The 27655-nt window shown below is 41.6% G+C and overlaps 1 protein-coding gene across 4 annotated transcripts in view; it reads right to left on the bottom strand.

Moving 5' to 3' along the window:
* SATB1 (SATB homeobox 1) overlaps positions 1 to 27655 on the bottom strand; it is a 70481-nt gene that overhangs the window by 18005 nt on the left and 24821 nt on the right. For all 4 annotated transcript variants that reach the window (XM_080916912.1, XM_080916913.1, XM_080916914.1 and 1 more), the window contains exons 6-9: positions 26895 to 27006; positions 24096 to 24550; positions 16845 to 17057; positions 9545 to 9700 (exon numbers count right to left, since the gene is read on the bottom strand). In XM_080916912.1, coding sequence (XP_080773038.1) covers positions 9545 to 9700; positions 16845 to 17057; positions 24096 to 24550; positions 26895 to 27006 — 936 coding nt within the window. The remainder of the gene's footprint in view (positions 1 to 9544; positions 9701 to 16844; positions 17058 to 24095; positions 24551 to 26894; positions 27007 to 27655) is intronic.

The raw sequence follows: 27655 nt of genomic DNA, 5'->3' as shown, positions 1-27655 counted from the left end.
GAAGAGTGAAGAGCCTCAGGTGCGGAACAATTCTCAGGAAAGCACACAGAGAAATAATTTCTAGGGAAACTGGACTTAGTTCTTCAAGTCTCGAGGCTTTTTCCTGAAAGATGAAGTTCATGTGCAGGTGTTTCCCTGATTACTAGGGAGTGTGCCAATAGCTACAGAGCCTTCTCCGTGAGGTTCAGGGCCCTCCAGTACCTACAGCACAGAATGCAAGTGTGAGTTACACTAATGACTTCAGTAAGGAGAAGAAACAAGAACAACCGAAAACAGGAGAAGGTAGGAAGAGCGCTGAGGGGAACCCATCTTTCTGGTGGCACACATGTGGGTCTGTCAGCCTAGAGCAGAGCATGGGAGAATGGCTGGGGGTGGGGCACAGAGTCAGAGATTGAAGCACAGATTGTTATGGCTACCAATCTTCATGTGCGACCTGTTAACACACACACACACACACACACAGAGAGAGAGAGAGAGAGAGAAAGAGAGAGAGAGAGAGGGGTGGGTGGGGTGGGGAGAAACTCTCCACACACCAAACAGAACCCAGCAAGACCCTAAAGACAAGTAATATATTTTCTCTGAACAGTGGGATCTGGCAACCTAACAAAACAGAATGAGAAAGGTCTTCCTCCCTCCCAGTCAGAATGCTTAACATTGTCAATCCCTAACAGCATCTGTCAGGTGACTCTGCTCTCCTCGTCCCTTTTCTATCACCAATTGTCCTAGGCACAAAGAAAGTCCAACTCACAGGGAAGTCTGCAAGCAGGAGAAACCAGGGAAGAAAATCTCAGTGCAGTACAATCTTTTCCCCACTTTAAGAATCCATTTAATGGTGACCCCTGCCAGAGACTGTGAAACGTGCATCGAGGTAACTTGAACCAGTTGTGTGAAATCCTTCTGGGTTATTCAGGACAGCATCAGGCAAGCTCTGATTCTAATTCTCCCTAACTCTGACATGGTACCTAGCCCTTACTTGGAACCTCAAATCACAGTGGACTGCAGCAGGGATGGGCTTGTTCACTGACTGGACGAGGGCTTCCACTCCTGTGGCAAGAAGGAATCTGGGTAGCATCTAGACTCAGGAGGATGTTGTTATAACTGATGGGCGGCAGGAAAGATGGAGACTTGAGTCCAATATTCCAAAATAAGGAACAACACTTTTGAGAACTGACTACAAAGGCACAGCCTACTGAAAAAAAGAAAACCAAGGAAGACAAATGAATCTACAAAGATAGATGAAAGGTACAGAAAGTGAGGAAGGACCTAAACCAACTCTGTGAATGGACATCTTCACGGCTGCAAGAGAAAGGGTTTAACTAACAGGCAAGTCCTTAATGAACAACTTATATTCCTTTTAGGGTAACACCCAGGCCAAAAGAACATGTGGAAAGGCAGAAAATGTTAAATTTCAGAGCAAACAGAAAATGTACAACAGCCAGGTTAGAAAGGAAACTAGCTCCAGTAATCTAAGAAACTTGCAAGTAAGAGGGGAAACAGCAGATATTGAGAGCTCAGGAAAGACACATCTACAAGGGGAAGCCAGACCAGCCAGACAGAACCACCATGGAGCCTGAGAAAACAACCGAGAAGTTCACAACCGAATAATACAGCAGAAAGATAAAAAGAGAGTGTGTTTTTTGGCATATGCTGGCATCGAGCCATATGAGCATTATAAACGGAGCGATGGGTGTTTCCATGCCTCCCTGGGTCTCTTTCTACTCTCTGGATGTTCCTTCCACACACCTGCTCTGGCCGTCTATGAAGCTTCTATATACTTATGGGTGGAAATTCTGGCCTTTTGACACCCTCTGGGGCTCTCTGGTGCTCTAATGCAGAAACCACTGTTCTTCAACTCTCTTTGAAAATAACTGTAAGCCAACAAGTATCTATAAAATGAAATTTCTGGCTGAGACCATTTTGCTTGGGGATTGTCTGGTATCTGACCACAAAAACTTGAGAAATTTATTAACTACCAAAAAAAAAGAACAATAATGAAAACTATCTTTAGAAAACTATGTGTTCAATCTTAGAAACTCTTTCAAAATTCTCATTAAAGAAACGTTAACTCTTTTTGTAGAAAAGGCATAAGGTCAAAGGAATATTACACACTCACAGAGCAAAAGAAAAGAAAGAGTTAAAAACAAAACAAAACATCAGAATACAACAGAAAGTCTACCAGAGACCACATTCCTTTTCCCATTTAAGTTTTGGTAAAAGCATAAAAATGGAATATGGTAAGGTTTTGATAAATCTGGAGGGAAACTAGGTGATGTCTCCATTTTTCTAAACACTTAACTTCTTTTGGATGCATTGTATTGTTATTTAAGGACGCCTTCCACACATACACATACCCCAACCCCTACAAAAAAGGGGCTGAAATTTTAGTTCCACCACATGTGGTTTTCATTTGTGAAAAATGAACAAGCTGTTTGTGGTTAAACTGTCTAATCGCCTGTTATCAATCTAGCGCTGCATTCGAGATTTACAGGATACATCAGCTTCTGTGCCACATTAGCTGGAGGGGGGGAGGGAGGAGGAGGAGGAGGAGAGAGTTTATCCTGCAGAATAATATTTCCAATGCAGCCACACTCGCACTACATCTGGTTGTGCTGGTAGCGGCAGTTAAATTGAAATATTTCACAGCGTGTGTCAGAAACATGCAGAATGGTAATTATGACAGATCTGATTAAGCCCGAGTGCCACACGCTCCCTGGCCAGCGATGGTTCTGCAGGTGTGACCTTGTGCGTGCCTGCGTGTGTAAATAAAATTAATTACAAGCGAGAGGGTGAAGGCTTCGGTGACATCACAAAGCGGAGAAACTCCCGAGGGGGAGACCTAATGGAATATTTTCCCTCAGTCTAATAATACAGTTCATATTGACTTGAGGTAATTAGTGGGATCATTAAAGCAGTTTTCCCGGCGTATTTGGCTGCCTGATCAGATTAGTGAAAATGTTCTTCAGAACAAGCCCTGTGTGGTCTGCCAGAGAGGAGGAAATAAAGAGCAACAAAGCATATTCTGGAATGATAAGCAGTGCTGGACTTTTACTCCAGTAAAACCTCCCTCCTTCTCTCTGGAGTCTGCAGACCCGCCCGACGTCCTGTCCTTCCTAATTCTTCCTGTGCGTTCTTACCCACACTCTGATCTCCCTGTGTCCCCTCTCCCTCTGCTAACTCAGACCACTTCATCACCAAAAGCCTTCCTCGGCTCCCCAACAAATCTCTTCTAAACAAGGCAATTTTAAAATCAGGCAAAGTATCTAAAGTGACTGTTTTACTCTGTGCTGACACTATGGGGCAACTGGGAGAGGCTGCCACACATCACACACCAGCAAGCACATGCAACAGGGAAAGAACGGCCACTTAAAAGTCACCAGCTAAACAAAAGCTTCCTCCCTTACGTGAGGCTGAACATATTCAATGATCCTCTGTGGATGTCAAAACGGGCTTCATGTAGGACAACGTTGGGTCGGCCACTCTCCTGCATCCGAACAGATCGCAGAACCTCGTCAAGAAAAGGGCCATTTGTTTGAAAATACTCTACCGAGCACACTCTACCTTGCCACTGGAAGATGCCAAGCGCTGTCACAGATGGCAGGCTCTGACAGTTCCCATCCGGAGTGTCGATACTCGACAGTTCAGCACAAGATCAGTGACATTCTGTCTCATTAGAACCACGCTAATTATCACAGCTAGTTCCAGGGAAACCATGTGTTGCGATGGTCAATTTGAAGGAGTCTGTGCATCAACAAACTGGTAATAAGGATCAGACACCTTATTATATGACAGCATGCTGCCTATGATCTGATTTACGGAATCAGAGGCACTGGGGCGGCCGAGGAGGCTGGCAGTTTATGAAACCGAGTGTTTAAACCCAGCTCCTGAAGCACCCTGGCCTGAAGGGGGAAGTGCCTGAAAACAACACAAAAGCAACTAGGATTTTTGAATCAAAAAAAAAAAATCAAAGGAGAGAAGGTGTTTTTTCTATTAACCTACAACATAAGTAGATTTGGGGCGAAAAACAACTTCATCAATTAGAAGTCAACTCTGCAAATGGTTTGGAGTCCATATAGTACAAAGTTATTTATTTAGCAGCCAAGTAGAGAACAATTTTATTCCCACAAGTTGCTACGAACTTTTCCTTTTTTTAGTTGGTAATCAGACTTCAAGCAAAAGAATTGCATACAAACAAACAAAATGAACCACTGAAGTCCTAAGGTTACTTTCTAAGACGCAAACAGCAGGGAGTGGGGGAGAGCCATAGTCCCCCACCCCGCACCTCTGCTCCATGTGAAAATCTGTAGTTCCTTAGAGTCATTTTTCTGCTGTCACTATGCATACACCCGCTTTCATTTCCCTTGTTCTGCTGACATTGTCTAGGAAGAGCCAACCTGACTGAAGCAGGAATACCACAGAGCTTCCGAACTAGGTACCTCTGAGGTTCCCAGTCCACACCCTGTGGCCCAGGCTACCATTTTAGGACAGAGAGTGGCCTGTGGCTAAAGGAGACGCTAAAGCTGCTCATGCCGGCTGTAGCATGGCCTCCTCCCTCCTGAAGTCCTTCTTTCCAGAGCTGGTCCAATTCTCTAAATTCTACCTGAAGTTCCTAAACATGGAAAACCTGAGCTCAATGGATCCCACTGTATTTGTAACAGTCAAACCAACTAAGCTGGTAGCAAAAAGAATACGCAGCTTTCAAGAGGTGGAAAAATGAGATTTAAAATCTTTTAAAAATAGTGACAAGACAGCCAAAGGTCTCTATTGCACTGAGGCAGGAACAGTATTTAAGGTGAAAATATCCCTTTGCGTACCTTTTTAGCCAAGAATGGGCAAATGCACAGTTTATTTAATAATGCCGGACCTGAGAGACCAAACCTTAGACTTACCGAACATGTTTCAGAGCACAGAAATCTAATCCTGTTTAGATCCACAAATTTAACTAGTCTTGAAAAAGTCTGCCATGCAGTGACGAAGGCCATGTTGTCAGAGTGGCTGGTACTTGAAGCCACCAACTCCACTAGGCTGGTTTCATATTCAACTATAAATAGATCAGGATTCTGGAAAACTACAACAACATGGATCCCTAGTTCTAATATATATGCTACTTTCAGCAACTGGTTACAAAGACCCTAAAGGAGAAACCAGTGAACTCCTTCCGTACAGGGCCTTTGTCAAGCATGAGCTAAGCTTGAGTAATGGGAGATGGGAGGTTATGTTTGCTTCCAGCTTCTTTCTCCTCTTTGTTCTCATCAAGGCTCCTCCTGCCCTTCCTCCTTCGGGCAAGGGGACACAGAGAGACCTGAGCTGCCAAGGACCAAGGTTTTGCTCCACCCCCCTAGAAAGAAGAACTAGGTAGGTACAGCTTGCAAAGGACCAGCCCCCACCAAGGAACTTGTGCACATCTAGGAGATGGGCTCTGAGGGCACACACGCCACAGGGATCTTATCAGACTGCTGCTGAGAGTTGTAGCACCAGAAATTAGAGGAACTGTGACTCGCATGTCTGTGGGGCCTCCTGAGTGCCTTAAATACAGTCTGCACAGGTGGAACTGTGCCACGGCTGCGTCTGTGACATAACACAGACGTGACACACCCATCTTCTACCTAGTACAACTCTGCTTGAATAAAACCAACCACGTTGTCCTAACTGGCTGGGATGCGGTAGCACGGGTTCCCTGGTTTATCTCTAAGTGTTGCCACTATAAATTCTTTTATATATTTAGCCCTATTTCTATCTGCCCACCCCCAATTTGTGACAGTTTAATTGTATTTAAGACATCTCAAATAAGTGATGCTTATTTTTTTTTTTAACCCAGGACCAAAGGAACATAGAAGATCTGTCCCTCTCCCTGGCTCCCTCTCATTCCCGTCATAGCCCTGCAGCTCACAGACAGAAGTGTCTGAAACTGAGAGGAGAAACATAAATGGCTTTAGTTTTTCTGTTCTATTCTACAAGTTGTGCTACTTTTAAGTGAAAAAAAAAAAAAACAAACAAAAAACAGAAAAACAAAAACACCAATCATCTCTCTCTTCAAATGTGTTTTAAAAATAAAAAATAAACACTACTCATTAATCCAGCTCCACACCATGGTAGGCAGAGTTGTCCCTCCTGCAGAGCCTAAAAAGGATTGCAGTGAAGGTCCAGTCAGATGTAGTTGCAGCAGCCCTGTACTACACCTAGAAGAAATACCGTGCTCTGAGAAGCAAGCGAGAACACTGGTTGCGGACATGAACAGAGACCTGGCGAACGCCCTCGACTCTGCCCAGGCAGTGGGTCTGCAGACTCTACGCCACAAACATAAAAATCAATGTAAAAACCGCATGTACACGGACGGTAAGGCCTGCGGTGCAGTTAATGTCCCCTTGCTGGACACACACCTGAAGTCTCAGAGCTCTCCGGGGGCTTGCTGTGGAATAAAATTAGATTCTAACATCTGCCACTATTAAGGAGAAACCTCCGCTTCCATCTCCCAGATGAAGACAGTGAAGCCGATGAGCGGTGACGGAACCTTGACACAACTAATCTTTAAAACAGTGAAATTAGCAAATCCTGCTCCCATAATAACCTGAATGTTATCAGACTAAACGTGGGATAAAATTCCAATCCGACTCACCTGGAAAAAAAAAAAAACGCTGCTTATTTGAAATAGAAAATGTATTCACTGGTAGCTATCCGAATTCTGTTCAAAGCCCACCATCCTTTTCCGGTCTGCATTAGCCTGCTTTTGTAACCAAGCACAGAAGTAGCCTACCTCCGCTTTTCCCTTGCATATTTCATTTAGACATTTCTTTTAGCGTTAAAACAATCTCATTTCTATTATTCATCAAAAGGATGAGATGAGGTAGAACAGGCTAAAAGGCAGACTCGACATGAGCAGGCTGCCTGTACAGAAAATACTCCTTGCATCAGCCACTTGTAGCACATCCTTTGCCTCTTAAACGGGAAGGCATTCTGATACATAAATACATGATACATAAACCACTGTTCTGCATGGAGAGGACAGAATCACTTACTGAGCGCATTAGAAAATGCTGTCCCTTTATGTACTGTGCTCTGTACCATAAAGGTTTGTATGTATATATTTTATACACACCCTACCTGGAGGAATGCTATTTCCCTCTGATGAGCCCCTGCTCATGTGAAGTGTAAAGAATCATCTTAGAAGTTACACATTTTTACCATGTGAAAGTCAGTTTGAAGACTTTCCATGAGCTTTTCTGTTTCCTTTAACATGAGGCCAGAAGAACAAAGAAATTCATTGGCCACCTTTGTTGGTCAGATTCCCCGTTGTGACACAGGTTCTGGGCTCCCAGGTAATCCCTCTCAATGTCTGCATGTGTTTTCACACAAGGGCAGTATAATGTGTAACTGAATAAACAGGACAAAACCCACAGAAACACTACAGGAGGTTGAATACATCCGCAATTGTGGATAACTAGCTACACAAGGGGATGACAGACACACGGCCACTTGGCTCTCAGCTTCTAATGGGTTCCTTGATGGTTCTTCAAACACTAATAGGGGAGAACGTGATTTTGGGGTGTTCCTGGGATACAGAGAAATGGGAGATACTTAGAAGCTGCCCATTAACAGTGTAGAAATGTAGACCTGAGGTTCAGCAAAGGGCAAAGGGCAAAGTGACAATATTTAAAAACTCTACAGAATACCAAACAGACCTGAATTGGCTAACTGTCGCTTCCTGGTTTCTAAATCAGTAGTTTAACCCATAGGTGAGGAGTCTCTGCTGTCACTTAAGAACCAGGTCATGGTGGCTAGGCACTGGTCAGAAAGGAAACAGGACAAGTGACAGGTGACAGGCAACTAAATGACATGTACCGATAAGTTTTCATATGACTTTTTGTTTGCTTTGTTTCCTCTCTCCCCCACTTTGAAGATTTGGAGAAAGTGGCCGACCCTGGTAAGAAGACTGCCTACTATGTAACTGAGCAGGCTGGGGTGGGGTGGGGTGGGGTGGGCGGCGTAGGATCAGAAAGAAAGGCAAAATAATATATATTTAAATAAGAGATCCTCATCATAATTAGACTAAGTAGTCAGACCTTAGAGTGAGACAGGACTCTCTCCTTCACTAGTCTTGGCAAGGAAGTGAGTGCATCTGAAGACGCACACAGGTCTGAAGCGGTTCTAACATTCTATCATAATTAGAAACATTTCAAGAGCCCTGTAATTTCCAATCAAAATTACAGTAATTTCCGATATGCAAGCCATGATTCATGACAGAATTTTACATTCCATGAGAGATTACGGTGGCCCGATGTATGACATGCTGAGTGCAGCGCTAACATAAACAATCCAGTTTAATGTTTAAACAGTACTTGATGTTTAGAATCTCACAATAAAAGAAACATATTATTGTAGAAATTATCACTTTGACAGTGATTGAAGGGTAGGCAGGCATGCGGCCTATAAAGCTATAATTTTTTACAGTCCACAGCTTGAGTTCAATCATTTCCATATACCATTTCCAAGATATCCCTTAAGTATTCATCCGGCCTACAACTTAGACAGGAGCAACATACTTCCAAAGTAAAGCTCCCATTAACGACTGTTATTAATGCAGACAGAGGAAAAAATTTGGAAGGGCAAAAAAGCAGTGTGTTATAGATTTATCATGTGGCGACTACTCCGGAATTGAATGTTTTATCACAGATTGACAATGGTTAGATGTTCTACAAAAGAGCACTTAGCGATTATGAAAACAGAACTGTGTAACATTTCAAGTTACTCAAATCTTACCCAAGCCCTGTGTGCCTCCTAATCCCACCTCAGTGTTATCAAGTCCTTTCGAGGAAGGGAAGGGAATGTTGTACTAAGTCTTTAAAAAGTATTCATGGGGAAAACTCTGGGGAAGGGCTGATCGACACCCATGAGCTTTTTCCACCAGATGATTCTAGTGAACAATTACCAGCATATGAGAATCATGCTGGTAATAAGCTAGATGATCTAGCTGTTGTCTCTGAACTGTACTGGAGAGGTCTTTCATTGCAGTTTAACTCTATGAAGTCATCAGAGTTGGTTAGGTATTCTGAGTGTAATTCCATTCAACTTGTGTACAACTACAAAAAAAAAAAAAAACCTAAAATCACTAATACACAATGGGGTGTGTGATTTGTTTTAGCAAATGTGGAACAGCTGCAGGTAGGCTAGTTGCAGAAGAAGTTGCACAGTGGTTTTAGGATGAGAACTGAAGGTCATTTGAGGACTGACAAAGCAACAGTATGTGGCTTCTATTATGTTACATTTTTCTATTGTGATGTACCAGCCTAGTAAACTGTACACATGATAGTCCACTTCTGAAAGCAACTATTAACTGATCCAGAGAATGCCCAAGACAGGAGCTGGGGGCCCAGGAAACCCAATGTCTACAAGCTACAACTCCACACTCTGCTCAAGAGAGTTCTCTACATAGTACTGGAGGCTGCAACCGCTCTGTGATGCCAAGTCGCACTGAACACAGACATGGCTCTCGTTGGCCGTGCCATAGGCGTCACAGATGAACATTCTAATGCCTGTCAGAGGCTCTTACCTGGCTTTTTGTGGCCGCAACCTTTGCAAACAGTGCTTGGGACACTTTAGCACGCTTCATTTCCTGCTGAATCTCGTCATAAATGGAGGCATTAATGTTCATGGTATTGTTCTCTGGCTTCCCATTCCTCTCAGTGGCAAGAGTAGCTGTTTTCACCTACAAAACATTTTGAGCGTGGCTGTCATTTTTCATTAGCCAAATTGAGTCAGAGCTTCTCGAGGCTCCGCATCCCAGCTGGGCAGCGCTACTTCTTTTATGATCAAGGTGATCAACAGTGCGGTCATTCAGCAGTAGCTACTGCCCTGAGATCAGATAGCTTAAGCTCAGGAAGTCACACTGTCACAGGTGACTGCATATGTAATGTGACAGCAACTGCCAGATGACAACCAGGAAAAATAACGCCATAAAGTAAGTTTTCTGGAAAAGAGAGGAGCTTCAAAGACTTGAAAACACTAAACTAATTGTCTCACAATTATCTCCCATTTCAGCCCTAACAAAGGAAATTCACAATTAAAACCGTAATGCGCAGCACTGTATCTTCGCTGGGTGCCCGGTGTCTAATAGACAGTTACCTCACAGATAGCTGCTATATACTATGGCCTTTTTAATTTCAGACTTTTTTTTAAAATGCCTTCCCTTCTTATGTTTCATTTTAAAATCTTCCATAATAAAGCCATTTATGGAACTGCATATTTAAATCTTCTAGCCATCCATGAAACAGGGAGAAAACCTTACTCGATTATCATAAAGGCTGGTGGTGGTGCACACAAGATGTCCAAGCTGCTCTGCCCGATTATTTCACTGTTTCCTGGCATCCAATGACTTCCTCTGACTTACAGGACTAGACAACAAAACAGTTCTTAAAAATGCGATTGAACATTTCTCTAAGTTACACAAAATATATACCACCAGTGAGTTCTACAATGTAGACTCACTCGAAAATATGTGCCAAGCCTTTGATAGCAGAGATCAGCAAGAATGGCTAAGGGGAAGTGTCCCCACCAACGAAGATTAAGGGGTTGAAAACCAAATCACAACCTTAAAGTTTGATACTATTACTACTTATAGTTCCAATTTTCGTTTTTCTCATGTAGTTACACGGAGCAGTCTCAACATCCTTCATATGCAGCATAAACTAAGTTTCCCTAGTCATTGACTGACTGCAGTTGAAATCTTAGTCCTGAGGCAGATTCATGCTTCCCACAGCAGAAGGAAAAAGGAGCCCATTCTCAGCAGCCTTTAGAAACGTTACCCTCTTGCAAATAAAGTCTGAGCAACAGAAAAAAAAAAAAAAAGCACATGCTCGGATATATGCACAGATGATACATGTCAGACTACAGTGTTCTATGTTGGTTTTACTCTGTCCCCAAACCACTTTCCATGAAAGTGAGCAGAGGTTAGCCCATAAGGGGATTAACTTCTTGAAAGTAAGACCCCTGTGAAATGTACCCTCTGAATCCTAATTCCAACCTTGAAGGAAAGTCATTTTTCCCTGACTTATCTCCAGAAAACAGGACCCAGCAAGACACCTTCTATCGGAACTCCAGCAGCAGAAGGAAAACAGGTGGAGAGAGGGCTGGCCACAAGGACAGCCTGGTAAGTAAAGCTGTCACCTGGTCTCAGTGGGAGTGGCAAGAGATCTTGGGGCTCCTTTTCCAGCTCTGGGTATATACCAGCAAGAGGTACATTAAGACTGGAAGCCACTAGAAACCCACAGGGCTTTGAAGCCATAATCTGCTAAACAGCACTTTAGGAGCCAGAAGAGTTAACACATTACCATAAATTGCCTACAAAGTTGCTTTGGTGAGATTTGAAACTTTGCTCTGGGGTGGTCTTGCTCTGAGGCAGAGGGGTAGATTTGATCACCCCATGGGGTCCCTTCTAATACCTATTTTTCTCACTGCTTTAATGAAAGAGAAAAGCCATTTCAATTGCTTTGAAAATGGAATGTCATGGAAATGGGGGCCCCAAAGTCCAGCACACTGGAAGAAACAGTTCCTTGGTACATTCTGTGTAGCAAAAGCCCTGGTTTTAAGAAAGTTGGGATTTCGCCTGCTCTTAACAATTCTACTTCTTTTGTAAAAGTTAAATTGGGGAGCTTAAGTTGCTGGGATTCTGTTTCTAAAAATTTCTTTAAGTTTTCTATAAAGCAGTTACAACTTGAGCCAAGAAACAAGAATCCTAAATCACAAAACCCAAGCAAATAGTTGCTTCCTGGTCTGTTTTGAGGGTGAGGGGGTAATAAAAGGGAAAAAAAAAAAAAAAAAGAGGCATTAAATGAAAAGCATGTGGAGAAAGTCTTTAAAAATATACAGTCAGTACCTGGCTGCATTACTCAGTTTAAAAGTATTTAGCAAAGCTCCTCTTGCTGGCCCAGATATGCATCTTATCACTGAGAAGCCATTAGAATTCTAGAACTACATTTTTTCCTAAACACAAGAGATTGCTTAAGGGGGACCGACTTGGGCAGCTTTTCAAAAATATGAAAGCTGACTTTTTCCCCAGGTAAAATATGGAAACAAAAATCTTTTCTCCTTCACTCTACTAAGTACTATTTTTGCTTAGTACCAAAAAAAAAAAAATCTTCTTTAATCCTGGTTTAGCTTTTAATATTATATCATCCATTAAAATTCATAAAGTAGTTCATCCCAGGCAAAACAAACGACTCTTCACTCTCCACAAATAGCACAGGAGGTGAAATAAATGCAGTTGCAACTGGAATAGCTTTCATCAAGGTAGGGCATAGAACGCCATCATTACAGTGGCGTCAGGGAAGTCGCTAAGAACAGGAGCTTCTATTTACCCTCCCGTGTAAGGAAGGGGGCAGAGTGGGGTCTACTTCTCAAGGCACAACACTGCACAGGAGAACACACGTTTCATATGAAAAGTCTACTTTGCTTCTTCACTAAATGCCTCAGATCTTACGTTCAGGCTTACGGGACTGATGCCCCTTTGTTATGGGTGGTGAACGCACTCTACTTGATACAGGAGAAACTGCCCACAAGCAGCTCTTACATACACGAAGTTAAAGTTTTATGCTCTTCAATTAATTTTGAGAATAAGAGGCTGATATTTATTGGCTGGTTTGTGTGAATGCGCATTAACCCCCTGAACTACTTAACAGCCTACAGTAGGTGATAAAACTACCCTACTTTAAAACTGGACAAGTTGTTACAACAGGGAACTGTTCCTGCTCCAGGCTGGGCTCTAGACTTGTTTCCTGAAGTCTGTGCTTCTCTCAAAGACCAGGAAGTTATATGTTCTTCTGTGGGGACTTGCTAGAAAACTTCTCAGTGATCAAAAGGTGGATCTGCCTTGCATAAGCCCTTTGCTAAACCTACCCACAGAATTCAAAGTTTGAGAAGCTAATGGTTTTTAAATTAACATTAAAAAAATCTAATCTAAATGTATTTTTCGAAGGTGTAACAATTGCATCTTCTTGATAACTTCATGGGCCTATGTAGGGGTGATGGAAAATAGTTCTATGTAACAATGCACTTAGCACTGTGGATTGAACTTTTCACAGGAACAATATTAGTTTCCACATCTAGACCTGAAATAGCCATACTCTGTGAAAGACAACTGTCAGTGAGAAACATTCCACAAGTATGCAAAAGGTTTCCCTAGGAATCTACAACAAGTACCACTATTCTCAAGTGCTAAGTGCATGCCTGGAACTGAACCTGAGTCAAGATGAACCTGGACTTCACTGAATCATGGAGGGACTTGTTGTGAAAGATAGAACACCACAGGGCCACATTAATTATACAGTCCTTGTGTGGACTTAGTACATTTTCTAATACATTTCTAGGAAACATCACACCTCGCTTAGAAGCTAAGGAATCCCAGGAAGACATGCAGAAGACATACATTTTAGAAGAACTACAAAATTCATTTTAAAATCACAACTTGTGAAACAGGTCCCACAAAAGTTAAAATTGGGAAATTAACTCCAGAAGTCAACATGTATAAAAATACACAAACGAAAACACCTCAAGTAGCAGAAGGCATTAACTTAAGCTCATCTGTTCTGCAGGACAAATCATTAATGTTTTCATTAGGCAACTTTGGGTAACACAGTCTGACATTGTCTTATGAACGTTTTGAAGGTGAGTTTTCTTCATAATACCAGAAATATCACTGTGCAAAGTCATTCCAAATGGATCATTAGTCAAATATTTAATTTAGTGTATCCAGGCAACATTCTTGAACATTCCTCCAAGTCTAAAAACAGGTTCCCATTTTCCCTGACTTTCCCCCTTTTTCTAAAAGCTGTGTTTTGAGACTTCTTGAGGTAAAGGAAAATGCAACAAATCTAATTAAGATTTGAAAACTTTAATTAAAACATTTCACTTGGGTTTTTCATTTTTCTCCTGTAATACCAAAAGGTTGGTATTACAACTCAATGACTTAATGTATGGGAAGTACTTAGAAAACTGAACCATTATCAACAAGGTATTTCTCCCTTATAAATTACAGCATGCAATTTATGAAAATATGCTTCTGACAATTAGGTTTAGCCCAAAGCTTCCCACCCTAGGCTGAGGACAATGACCGTTACTGGTTACCTCTGCTGCATTACCCAAGACAGGTCTGCACTGGGCAGCAAAATGGCTGCGTCAGCATTAACTTTGTTGTTTCTGCAACTGGGCTATCTCCCGGTAAGGTACTTGTAGGACATCTTTCTGAAGACTCACTCTAAGTAAGTCTCATGGTAAAGATGACTTAAAACCCCAGTTCCTCAACAGTTTAGCTCCTTGGTCTAGGATGCCCAGGAAACACAGTCTTCCAACATGTGAGCTACACATGTTGACCCTGAAGAGATTCCTGACTCCCGTGCTCAAAAGTGTCTCGAGTGTCCCTAAGGACATCTGCCTTTCACTTCTGATGCTTTTGGGGGTTTTGTTTTGTTTTATTTTGGGGGGGGAGGTGGGTTTTTTGTTGTTGTTGTTTGAGGGTTTTTTTTTTTTGTCATAAAGAATCAGAGATCAAGTCTAAACCCAAAATTTGTCTCAAAATAGGTTTCAAATTTCTTTATTTTTACAGGAAATGCATAGTAACTTTGCAAAGACTTTCCCTGGGAATGTACAAAACTGCAGCCAGTATCGTAGGCCAGCTCCTTCTGTGGTGCTTCCCACCTGCCCTTGGCAGCTCAGCTGCCTGCAGCAAGCACAGGAAAGCCTCTCTTGGGGTTCTATTTTACCTCCAACTGCTGATTTAAAGCAGTTCTAACCCAACAAGCTGGAGAGCATGTGTCCCCCAATTTTATTCATTTGACAGATCAAGAATTTCTCAGAGTTTAGCGTGCTGTTTAACGGGCAGAACGTAACTGGTTGGCAGTGAGCACCGTTACGATACTGAGTAACGCAAATTAATTCTCTGAGCTACAAATAAGACACATAGACCTACATAGACCATCGCCTCTGGATGTGGTTAGACAGCCAATAAAACCATGCTAAAAGAAATCTGGAAGCATCTCACAAAGAACCTACAGTGTCTACCCATGTTTTATGTTCACCATTGGCTGAATACCCCAACTACAAGCTTGGGTGCTCTTAACCCCCTTTGAGAACAAATAAATATAGCAAAAAGTGTCTCAACCAAGAAACCTGAAACTTAGGACAAAGTCTTCTGGCTCACAAATCCTAACATACAGTGTCTTTATAAATACACATACAGGGCAGCGATTGAATAGTATCTTAAGGGTGTATGAAAATTACTGCTTAAGAACAAATACAACTTTGGCTCAGACAACCCTCAATGAATAAGGATTAACGTGATCTTCAGAATCATTTTTTAGGAAACAAATAAAATCTCCCAAATCCTAGAAAATGAAACCTGTAAAGGCACTAAATTAAATAATTGGGCAGATTAAAAAGAGAACATGTTCCATGCTAAACTTCATATTGTTATTAGAAACAGACTTTAAACACCTCAGAACAAGACAGACTAAGGCCAGACTGAAGGACTGCGGTATAGAACCACCCTCTGAATGGAAGCTGTAAAACGGAAGGGTGTGGTAACCCTGAAAGTTTACTTCTTTACATAATCACCTCTACAAATCATATACATATGTACAAAAAGTCTAACTCTGTGTTTTAGGGAATCTTTTATAGACAAGATTACCAATCCAATTCAGTAGCTATGTGTAGACAGGCAGGCTATGTGTGAGGCCCCTCCCACTGGCAGAACAGCATTACTTTATCACAGCCTGCTCCTATATACGTTAAGACAGACTGATTTTCATTAAAAATAAATTTTAGAAATAATTACTTTAGAACATTATGTCAACAGTTCAAGACCTTCGACAAATAGCTGAAGAGCGTGTCTGGTCCTCATTTAAGAAGCTCCTGTGACAGCTTCATTTTTTTCCAATTGGATGGGCTTTTCTTATACTTCTGAACTTGGAAATATATGGACTTTTGTTTATCACTGATGAAATGAAATTACTATTAACACATGGTTTGATTGTGGCATTATACTACACTAATACTCTGAATTTGTGTTCTGTTTCCAACTTAAAAAAAAAAAAAAAGCTATTACAGTTTTACAGGTTGTACTTGCCAAAAACTAAACATGGAAGTAAAAACTAAATGTACTTGCTGGTGGATTTTTGGTATAATTTATCCAACAGTTTGCACTGAAAGTTTATTTCTTGACTTTTCATAGTAATTATGAGGATATTTTTTAAAATTGATTTATAACGCACAACAAAGTTACCTAGCAGGTAGATTTTATTTTTCCTTCCTAAAAATAGAAAAAATTGAGGAAATAGAAAATGCACCCATTTCTGGGAATATGGATAGAATTCTCTATCAGTCCCATTTAAAGCTGCCTTCAAGGATTGTATTAAACTTAATTATGAAAGATTACAAACGAGATGATATGTAATTGGTACCAGCTGCAGTCCGTATTGGAAAGCATAGATGTAAATGAAATTCCTTATTTATTTTTTATTTACTATTTAAATGGCAGTCTTCAAACTAGTGACATTAACCAGGCCTTATTACTTCTGCTCTGCGGTGTTTAGGTGCCTCTGTAATAACAACAATAGAAGTTCATATGTTGCTTCTTCAACCCTCAAGAACCTAAAAACTTGGAGCAACACAAGTCAGGTTTTTTTCCCCTCTATCTAATTAGGAGTGGATTGTTTTCTATCAGAATTAGTGATTTGGGATGAAATTCTCAAACAGAGCGACAGAAGTTTTAAATATCTGTATCTATTTATCCAATTTCTTGCTGAGAGTCATCACCACATGTTTTTAGGGCAGGAGAAAGAACTGTAAGGAAGAGGCTGCACCTGTGGAGGGCGGCTAGGTGGTGTGCTCAGCAGTGGGGCAGGACCCATGGCGGAGGCTGCGTTCAAGCTCCTTTCCCTCTCATCCTGGTATATCCGGTCTCTCTCCGCTTCCGGCAACTGTAAGAAATTCTGCATAGCCCGAAGGTTTACCAGCAGAGACTGGGATGCAGTCTTGGGGTCCTCTTCCTTTCGGAGGATTTCAGAAAGCAATCCCTGTAGGGGAAGAAAAATACCCGGTGAGGTTGCTCCTTGATTCAGCTGGGGGTAGGGGGTGTTCTGGTTATCCTCTGCCTTTTCCTTGCCCTTTAGAAAGTGACCAGCCAGAGGTTTTGAGTCTGCATAGGAATACATTAGCTACAACTGAAGTAGCGGGGAAGCGGGCCTCAACTGTATCCCCGATTTTTATTAAGCATCTGCTTTACATACAGCAGAAACTGAACTGGCCTAATTGGTCTCATTCCTCTGAGTAGCTTAAGTTGCCGTGAAATCTTTCTAAGAGAGATGGTAGAAGAAGCGAAATCCCCATAGCACAACAGCACCGAACTGTACAGTTCTCAAGCTTCCAGACAAAGGCACAGGGAGACCAACAGCTCAGCATGTTCACCACGAGGCCGTTTCTAGAGGGATGAGCCAAGCGTGGGGAAGACAGCACAGAGCACGCTGCGGGACGTGCGTGAAGACCACTAAGACTTTTGTTTATACAGATGGTATCCATTAGTCCTTGATCTTCAATTTACAGAGTGTCGCAGGGAGTCATTTGAATTTGCTGTTTTAAGGGAAATGGACTACCGTAAGCAACTGTAACAATTCCCGTGCTATCCCGATGGGTGCCATGTTGAAAACTCGGCACTTCGGAAACCACAGATCACACCTGAAATATTTAACCACTCTTCCACACTGTAAAAATCCATCCCAGAATTTGACGCATTGAAAAGAATATCATCAAGTCTCTTGAAAACTAAAAATCACTATTAGCAACAGCAGAAACTTACAAATGTCTAGAGACTTCTCTTAAGGTATTTTTCTTCCCTCAACAACTCAATATTAAAATACTTTTGTTTTTCTTTAGGGAGGGGGACATTAGTTTTTAGATGGATGACTTCCTCCTGATACATCTGGAGGGTAGTATGAAGTGGAAGAACAGCAAAGGCTGCGCTGGCTACATGCTAAGACTTGGTAGGCATCTTCAATCTGCAGCCTGCTTCCTTTTCTTAGACATATTACCATAGGATAGTTACGTCCATTATAGTTAGCGCAGCAGAATTACATCCAGACTTTTGCATAAGTTGAAAATCCACCTCTACCCAAACCATAAAGAAATGGTCAGAGTGTATACTTGAGTGACAGAAAATAAAACAGACTCCCCAAAACTTTAACACTTGGATATTGTTACAGTTTCTCAGCTGTGCACCAAGCTGCCTGATACAGTACTTATTACAGAGAACACTGTCCCTTTAAAATACATTATTTGATTTATAAGCCTATGCTTAAGGAGGGAAGAAATGTCCACCAAGCTCTGAGGAACTGAGTTAGTCACAAATAAATCTCTCAGTTGGTTTATTGTAACCAAAGCCTGGATTTACCTCTAGACATCCATAACATATGTACTTAGGAATCCAGGCACCCGTCCTTTTACCCATGGTACTAAGTAGTACCTACAACTATGTCTACTGAGCACAAAAATATCCTGTCAGTTGACCTCAGATTCAAACGGGCAGCCAATCATCCAGCTCTTTAACCTGTACTAGGCCAACTAATTAGACTATCTCTGATGTGTCTTATGGAAACAGACATGTTATACACACAGTCTATGCCACTGATCCCACAAAATGTTACATACTTAAAAAAAAACAACAAACAAACACAACTTGGAAACAAGGCAAGGTGCCAGCACCAGGAAGGCTGAAACAGTAAGACCGTGCTTTTGAGGCCAGCCAGACTACACAGTTAAGACCTAGTCTAAAAAACACACATGCATGCATGCATAAAACAGACAAAAACCATGGCTGAGAAAGCAATGTATGGCAATTGCATAGGAAAGCAAACAATATATAAAATGTCCCAAAATCCTCAAGGATAACAGTATAATTTTTAATTCAATGACTTATGCTTAAGTTGTTGATAAATACTAAAATAATTATGTGTATACAGACTACAGAAACGAAAGGGAAACATTAAAATACATTCAAATGGTCATTGTGATCTACAACTAATGTAACTAAAGAATCAAGGCCACGGGCTATCTCAGCCAAGGCACTCAGAGGCTTTGCTCTGTGAAATGTCAATCCGCATGATGCTACTAACCAATCGGTAAAATAAAAAACAAATCAGGGCAAAGGATACCCTGTAAATATTTAGGTTTTCAATACACCAGAACACTTCATATTAGACATCTAACAAACCTCAAAATGACAAATAATATTTTACATATCTCTATTAAAAATGTTCTAAAGCAAAAGTATAGTGAGAAAGCCAAACCCATGCTGTGGGACGGGGAGGGGGGACCTCAGAAACACTTTCTTTCAAGTTAACAGAAGACTAAATCAGGGGTGTGGCTCAGCCAGAAGACATCATCACATGGGTAAGAATCTGAGGTCAGCATAGGTGCGCTGCCTCGCAGGGCCCTTTCCCCCAAACTTAGTCATCCCTTTGAGTGAGGGCAGCTCGTCTGCCTGGAATGTGCCAATTCTCCAGCAGTGTTCCAAACCCCAGAAGAACAAGGAGCTCCCAGCAGCCAGTGTAGACAATCTACTGTGTTTCAGAAAACTTTTTTTTTCTTTTTGGCCCAGAGCTTTCAATGAGGGGAGTGCCCCCTGGTGGAAATGCCTGAATATTGTTAGGAACTATATGATTAGTGTTAATTTTTTTTAAAGTACTGAAGAATAATGTAGAATGATCTGGATGCAAATGAGTGCTGTAGGACACAGACACTGGAGCGAAAGACTTGGTCCTGTCCTGGTTGTTTGAATGGCTGACAAATTCAGTACCTATGTGGCCCCTCTACCCGGTTTACATAGGTCAAATATAGTCAGTCTTGCCAGGGAAGGTTAAGGTCATTAGTATTAATTTCTCATGACTGACTGATCCAGACATCATTACCAACAATCCAGCATACTAAAGAAATGGGATGTAAAGGCGACACACCCTGTCACATCACAGAGCCTGCTGAGGTACCAAATTAGAGTACAGCCATTCTGTGTCCCATAGGTGCTTCAATAAATGCACTGAACTAAATTAGGTAAAATCAGTAATCTTGTTTCTAAAAAAGAAGTAAAAAGAAACATGACTGTGATAAAAGGATTCCCAACACGTCCCAAATATTGAATAACACGTCCCTGGAAATGAGAATCTGGCCGTTCACTGGGACTTCAGAGCGTACAAATAATTAATGTGTGTTGTACGGATGAAAACAAAATTGTCCTGCTTGGTCATTACTTATGGTTAAGGGAGAGCTCTGGCTTTTTCAATTAAAGAATACATTTACTGATAAATTCCTAAACTTCCTTTTTACATTCCGACAAAGAGGTATGCAAGTCATTACAAGTAAAATTCATCAGTGACTGCAAAAGAAAGAAAACCTCCAATAAATATTATCAGTACTTCCAAAAGCTCATTATAAATTCTTTAAACCAGCAGATAAGTTAAAGAGCCGGCCAATCTGAACAAAAAGCCTGTCTGGCCTCCAGTTTGTCTCCTCTTTGAACATAATCACTGATTAAAATAGATTTTATCAGCTCTGTGGAACTTCAAAGCTCTCTGGGAAAAAAAAAAAAAAAAAAGATTTGAGGAAACCTCCATCCTAAAGAGAAGACAGAATATTCTTCAGGCTACCGGCCTGTTTGGTGAGTTCTGATCACGTGTCCAGGTGAAAGACTATTTTCAAGCTCCACCTGCTCATGGCCTCACGCCAAGCAAGTTGTAAGTAGATGTATTCATTCGGCTCTGTCCCCTGGCTCATCAAGAGCTGTCACAGCAGATAATGGTGTCTTTTTACCTTTTACTCAGTACTGATATGGGTGGTGGACTTTCTTAGATCTCGCTGAAGACTGACAGGAAGAGAGGAGCTGATTTCGGTTAGACTTAAGCAGGTGAATTTCTCTCCACCACGTAATTCACAGAACTCAAATTCAATAAAGCATTACACGATGGCCCATTAGTGTTATCAGTTTTGAATAATCCATCTTAACTCTTTATTTTACTGGAAAATAAAGTGTGCCAAAGACAGAAGGAAAGAAGGGAGGAAGCCACTGAGCAGGATCTGAGTTAATCTCTGGGTTTTATTTAAGTTTTTAAAGGAATACAGTTTCTAGTATCACAGCCTTTAAGTGACGGTATCCGAGAGAGGTGAACTTAAAATGTTAAATGTTGAGCATTGGCGTTCACTTCTGACCATAGATTTCCATTTAAAAAATCACGTAGACAGAACTGAATGGATGGCAAATGCTCAAAGCTACTGTCTTCGGAAGCAATTAAATAACATGTGCCTATCATTCAGAAAGGGGGAATCCCTTTAAACAAGTCATTATACAAATTTCACCTTAACTTTTCAGAAATGGTAGACTTTCTGTTCAACATTGTATGTGACAGTCTTGGGAGGGTTGTGGTTTAATTTGGGAAGCCCCATTAAGATGATGGGAGAGGCTCAAGAGCTAAAACAGGAAGTCCAGGATTTTTAAAGTTGTCGATGACTTAAATAATTCTCAATTCCTAAGCATGCCGCCTACTACATCAATGTTCTAATACACTCCGCACAGGGTGTAGGGCCTCTCCCCACCGAGATCAGAACTTTGCCTTTTCCTGCACAGGTCTGACGGTAGCGTGTGAAGCTGGCCGGCCGGGTGGGAAGGGGCTGCAGTGAGGAGCACACAGTGACTTGAGATGTGCAGTCTAAGTGCAGAGCTCTCGCTACATATGCATCAGCATGTGTATTTTCGTACTGCACGCTCACACCCTACTCTCACTCTGCACCTGCTTTTATTGAAATGCATACACTCTGAAATAAACACACTACATGCATTCATATGAATGTATAATCACCCAACTAAATGCAGCTGCATGTGGGCGCGTGCGTGTGGTTTTTTTTTTTTTTAAGTATGACCACTGAAAGATACATACATGCTTGTGTATGCAAAAGCTGGCTCTCAATACACATTTAAATATCCATAGAAAACAATACATATTTTTTAAAAATCCAAACAAGGCCCAACATCTCTTTCCACTGAAAAATATCAATCACCAATACATAAAGATTTAAAATTAAGTTTGTTTATAAGTAAGCCCAGGGTTCCAAACAATTCTGTTATTAATTTTTTCAAAATTGTCCATTTAAAAAGTGGTATCTGGATGAAGTTATGCGATATTGTCAATACTCAGAAGAATGGGCTCACTGCTCTTCACATAAAACAGAGAACCACCTTTTTAAAGGTGCTTGTCCATATGAAAAGAGAATTCCCCACTTACTGTGATAAATCCTACAGAGAGCCACAAATGTTCTGTGAGAACCAAAGACAGCCGCAGCTAGAAGCTATGCTGACCCACCCCACACCCTGGGCACACACAAGCCATGTCCTTTGTGCTTTAGTATACGACAACTATTTGCTCCGCTTTTCAAGGGCTTATCAGTAAATCTGTGATCAGTGTCTGTGTGGAAGCTGTCTTTGTCTGCAGGCTTCTAATTGAATTCAACCAACATTATCCGACTTTCATGTAGACTCCCAGTTTTGGGGCCAGTACTAAGCATTACTAATAATTACTCTATTTACAAAATAAAGAATGGTATGGCAGGTCAGAATTTCTAGAGGGTGACTTTTGACTTGTTGACCTTTTTAAAATTATTGCCCCCAAGGGAATTAAAGGGTCATATGAAATTTACTAGCTGATAATAAATACAACTTTAAAACTGGAAAAACATGGATCTTGGTAAAAATGATACAAAGTTTTAACCTAAGACATAACCCAGTGTAAAAGCCATCCTTCTAACAAACAGAACAATGAGGAACAGAAAAGCAGCTGAGGGAACTGGGAGGAAGGACTGGGAAGGCCCCACTGGCCTTCAGAACCTAAAACTAGTCTGGGCCAGCCAAACGGGAGCGGAAACTGGGACTATCCCAGGTTCAGGAATTCTACTAACAAGGAATTAATACATCATTTTTGTACCAAAAATTATTGTTACAATTGTGTAATAAGCAAAATAACCCTAAAGACAAAAATGAGTTAGGCAAAAGACAAACAAACAAGAAAACAAAAGAAAATATAAAAACAAGAAAACTGAACCAGCATTATGTCCTCAAGGTTAAGTGTTCCCACTGTAGTGTGACTGGGCTAAAAATAAACACCACATACATTATATTAGCATCTAAAATAAAAACAAAAAAAAAACAAAAAGCTTTATAAACACTAAAGATAAAAGATATTTCCCTTGAAGAGATTAAGTCTCCAAGGAATTTGCCCCAAGGAAGGAAAGGTATAAACAAGGAGGGGCATTTCTAGGCCTCCAGGAGAAATCAAAATTAAATATTCAAACTCATGCCTATGGGCCAACCAAGCACAAGGTCTGCTGTGTAGGTGGAGTAAAATACCTCCAAGCCACACCCATTCCTCCACTGTCCAATGCTCAGAGGTCTATGGTGTGATAAAAGATGTAATGGCTCTCAAATATTTACTATGTGGATTAAAAAAAGACAAAAAAAAAAAAAAAGAGGAAGTAAGATGGAAGAAAAGAACTGGGACTCTAGAGAAAGGGGGCACCAGCAGAGAGGCTGTCTGTGAGAAACCACACTTTGTACAATGCATATAACTCTACTACAAAAGGGGGGGGGTGGACAAAAGGAGATATGGAAGAACATGGACAAGTCATGGACGAAGTCAAGCTAAGAAAAGGCTACAGAGAATTAAAGATGGATCACTGCTAAGCTGTACAGTTTCAAAAGAGAGTGAACAATGTCAACAAAGCCCATTAATGTATTTAAGTCTGGTATGAACAGAAACATGGAAAAGGACCCCAGGTTAGACACTTCTTCGCCATCCATCACTAATGGCTCTACAGAATGAGGACAGACAACAGCAGTCGTCTGCTCCTAAAAGAGGGGCAGAGCAGCAAAGGGACTGAAGAGACCGGATTCAGGCACCACAGCAGCAAGCAAGGTGATCCATGTTAAGAGCAGTTAACCCAGGGTATGAGAACATACACAAGGATGGGCTGGGCTCAGGGAGGTGGGGGAGGGAGAAGATGGTGGGACAAGGAACACTGACCTGAGTTCTGTTAAAAGCCACTCGTGCAAACACTGCCTGTGAGATTCCGGCTCGTTTCAGTTCATCCCTCACCCACTGGTAGATTTCGGAAGAGACCTCAGTGTTGGTGGAAACCTGCTGTTCCAAAGGCTTGTTCATAGACCTACTGACGGGGGGAGGGTGGTTCAAGTACTGTTGGTTTAAGGACTGCTGGGCCAAGAGTCTGTTCACTGCATACTGCTGGTTCAGCAACTGGGCCATGACCAGCTGCTGGTTGACCAGCTGAGGACTGATAGGTGTTGACACTAGCCCAGGGTGCAGGTTCGGAAGAGGGGTCCGGACAGAGGGCTGGCTGCCATGGGCGAGCTGTGCAGGGGATGGAGGCTGCTCAGCTGTGTTTCCTGGGACAGGCTGCTGGCCAAAATTGACGTGGTTGGCACCTTGCTGGGATAGTTCAGACAGACTATCCATTTCAACTAAAGTAGACAAAAAGGAGAATCAAGTTCAGACAGCAATGAAGACAACTTCCGATCATTTCTAATTAAACTATAAAACAGACGGCGTGCAAAGGGTACACTGAAGGGTTAAGATGCCAAGGCTGGTTTTCTCAACAGACAACTGTGTACACTGAATGGAGGGCAACACTCCAGCTCTTGTTTTGAAATGTGGCTTAGAGTTAAGGTAAGCGGTTCTCAACCTGTGGGTCGACACCCTTCCCGAAAACCTCTATCTCTAAACATTTACATTGGAATTTATAACAATAGCAAAATTACAGTTAAGAAGTAGCAACAGGAATAAACTTATGGTTGGGGTCACCACAACATGAGGAACTGTATTAAGGGGTTACAGCATTAGGAAGGTTGAAAACCACTGATTTAAGTAAGGCATAAAATCCACTGTATATACATGTTTTTAACATTTGCTTTTAGGGTCAAACTATTACTGGTTTTCAGTTATAAGCCAGAAGGCTCAAAAGCCATGGTTGCTTCTTCTAAGATGACCTTAAACATACTGTTTGCTAAATGGTAAGTAGAAACCATGAGCTAAACCAAAAGCAATTAAACTATGATCACAAAACAACTAGTGAAAAAAATTACAAATACTTCCTTATTATCTTAACTCTAGCAATCCAGGCAAAAGTCTATCTGTGGGGTGTAAAGGGATGGGCGTCAGAGCTGGCTTGGCACCACTGGTGACCTGTTCATTTAAGGCAATCACAGACAGGGATGTCAGGAAATGCTTCTAGGGATGAAGCAAACACACACTGGAGTGGAGCAAGGCAGCACACCCGGTGTGGCTGAAGCTCGAATGCTTTTAATAGAAGCTGTGGTTCTCGGCAGATGCTGTGGAAGAAGCAGAGCTGTCCTGGTACAATGGTGGCACTGTCACGATTCTACAATTTATTCCCACCTACCCGGAATGAATGCTTCTCCCCTGGCTAGAACACTTGTGTGGATTGGCTGAGAGTCAGCTCTAAGTGTGTCAAATGCTTTTGCTGCTACACAGAAGAGACTGGCAGGGAGGCTGAGACCAGAGTGTAATATAAATAGGTAAGCCTTTTCAAACGGCCACACTCTCCATGCATAGGTTCTATTTGGGTTTTAATCATCGTTTCTCCTTCCGTTAAAGATGCAGATTTTGTCATCAAAGGAACTGGTCATCTTGCTATACTCAATGATATGCAAAGCGTAACTAAGAATGGGAAGAAACCTTCAGTTATATCAGCCCAAGTGGGCCATTCACGTGGAACAGTAACTCAGGCAATTATTCAGAAAATTGATGTATTGTCTTCATTATGGCCCTAAGCTATAAAAGGCAAAGAATCCGTTTTGGTAGATGGATGGTTTTTCTTCAAATATTAAAAGCTAAAACATGCTCAAATTTCTTGTCTCCAAGTCTTCAGGAAAAGTTGTTATTGTTACTATTAAATGAATGTAATGGGGATAAACAAGGTTTACAATATGGCATAGTACTCTGTATGAGACACCCCATTCCTATTTAATGTTGAGGTGTATGATCTAGAGGGTACAGTGTGTGAAAAAGGGAGGTACATTAACCTGAACCATAGCGTTTGCTCCCGTGGGCACTGACAGATTCACAATGCTCCAAAGGCTCAGCCACAGCATACAACCGTGACAGTTTATACCTCAGCTCATCTTGTGCATGTCCTGTGTAAGAAATGTTGACCTAACTCAGTGTGTTCAGAGAGGGCGCTATGAAAGTTCAGAAATGAAAGTGTTGGTTTCTATTCCAAATAGGAAGGCAAGTGCCTACCTCTGGGGTCTCGAGCTATAAAAACCACTCCATCTCAATGGTGGAAACCAAACTGTCTTTAGCAAGTCAAATGCAGTTAAATATTGTTGGAAAGCTGGTGTGAAAAGAGGCTCTTTCTTGGGTTTTTTTTTTTTTTTTTTTTTTTTTTTTTTTTTTTTTTTTGCGAACAAAAGCAAAAATCCTTCGGCATGATTATCTCTGTGAGAAATCACAACCGATATTAGTTATTCAAGGCCTGGTTAGGTCTTCACTGAGATGTTACAAAATGACAGCTCTCCTCCTCACGCCTCGATTTCCTGCATGTCTGACAACCGAGTCAGTGTAGCTGATTTAAACACAAACATTTATTGAATTTAATTATCTCATTATACTCATACCCAGTCCCCCACCCCCAAAGAAACATTCTAAATTGATCTCTAATTGGGCAATCAAAAGATCTGGCTTTCGATGTGACTTTGATAAACCCCCAAATGACATGCAATGCTGTGTCGCCACTGCAAAGGGATGGGCTTTTTTTTTCCCCCGTTTTTTCTTTCATTTGCTTACCCATCATATCCTTTGTCTTCTTGAAATGTTTGTACCACCTTCCAAATTCTTGACATTTTGCTGCTGAGACATTTGCATAGTACGTACTGTTCACAATGGAGGAGATCATGCTCTGTGTAGAAAGGGGAGAACATGTGTGATAACACACCATGGCACATGCAGGGAGCCCTAACTTCAGCTGTGGGAATAATACCTGCTTTTCATGTTTCTAAGTCAAGTGGGAGCAAAGCTTAAGCTTCTTAGAATTCATCAGGTAGATCACCAAACGCTTATTTAAGTCACAAGCAGCAGCCCACACAGTATCAGCTCTTGCAATCCCCATCCACATCCCCCATTGCTCATAAATGCGCACCAATCTGAATAAGTCCAAGACCATGAAGGTGATGTCGCGACCGAAATGTATACAAGCTACTATCATTGCAGCATGGTGACTGAACTCCACGTGTTTGCTATTCAAAGCATAGTCCGGGCCCCAGAGTCAAGGACATTGCCTGGAAGCTTGTCTGAAATCCAGTTCAGAGCCCTATCTCTGACCTCCCCCATCAGCATCTGCACCTCAGCAACACTCCTCAAGGCAGCCAGGAATGGTCAAGTAGGATAACTGATTTTTATATTCTCATGCTCAATGTGTAGATTACAGCTGCTGGTGAGTTAAGGGTCCTCAGGGGTCACACTTAGGAAGCAACTGTTACAAGAGCCTCCCTCAGATCTTCAGCTTTGATTGTGGGCTTTATCTAGTAAAGCTTGAGTTGAGAATTTCA

The sequence above is a fragment of the Micromys minutus genome (genome assembly GCF_963924665.1).
Source record: "Micromys minutus genome assembly, chromosome: 5".
Lineage (NCBI taxonomy): Eukaryota > Metazoa > Chordata > Mammalia > Rodentia > Muridae > Micromys > Micromys minutus.
Note: the sequence above shows the minus strand (reverse complement) of the source record. Positions and strands in the feature narration are given on the sequence as shown.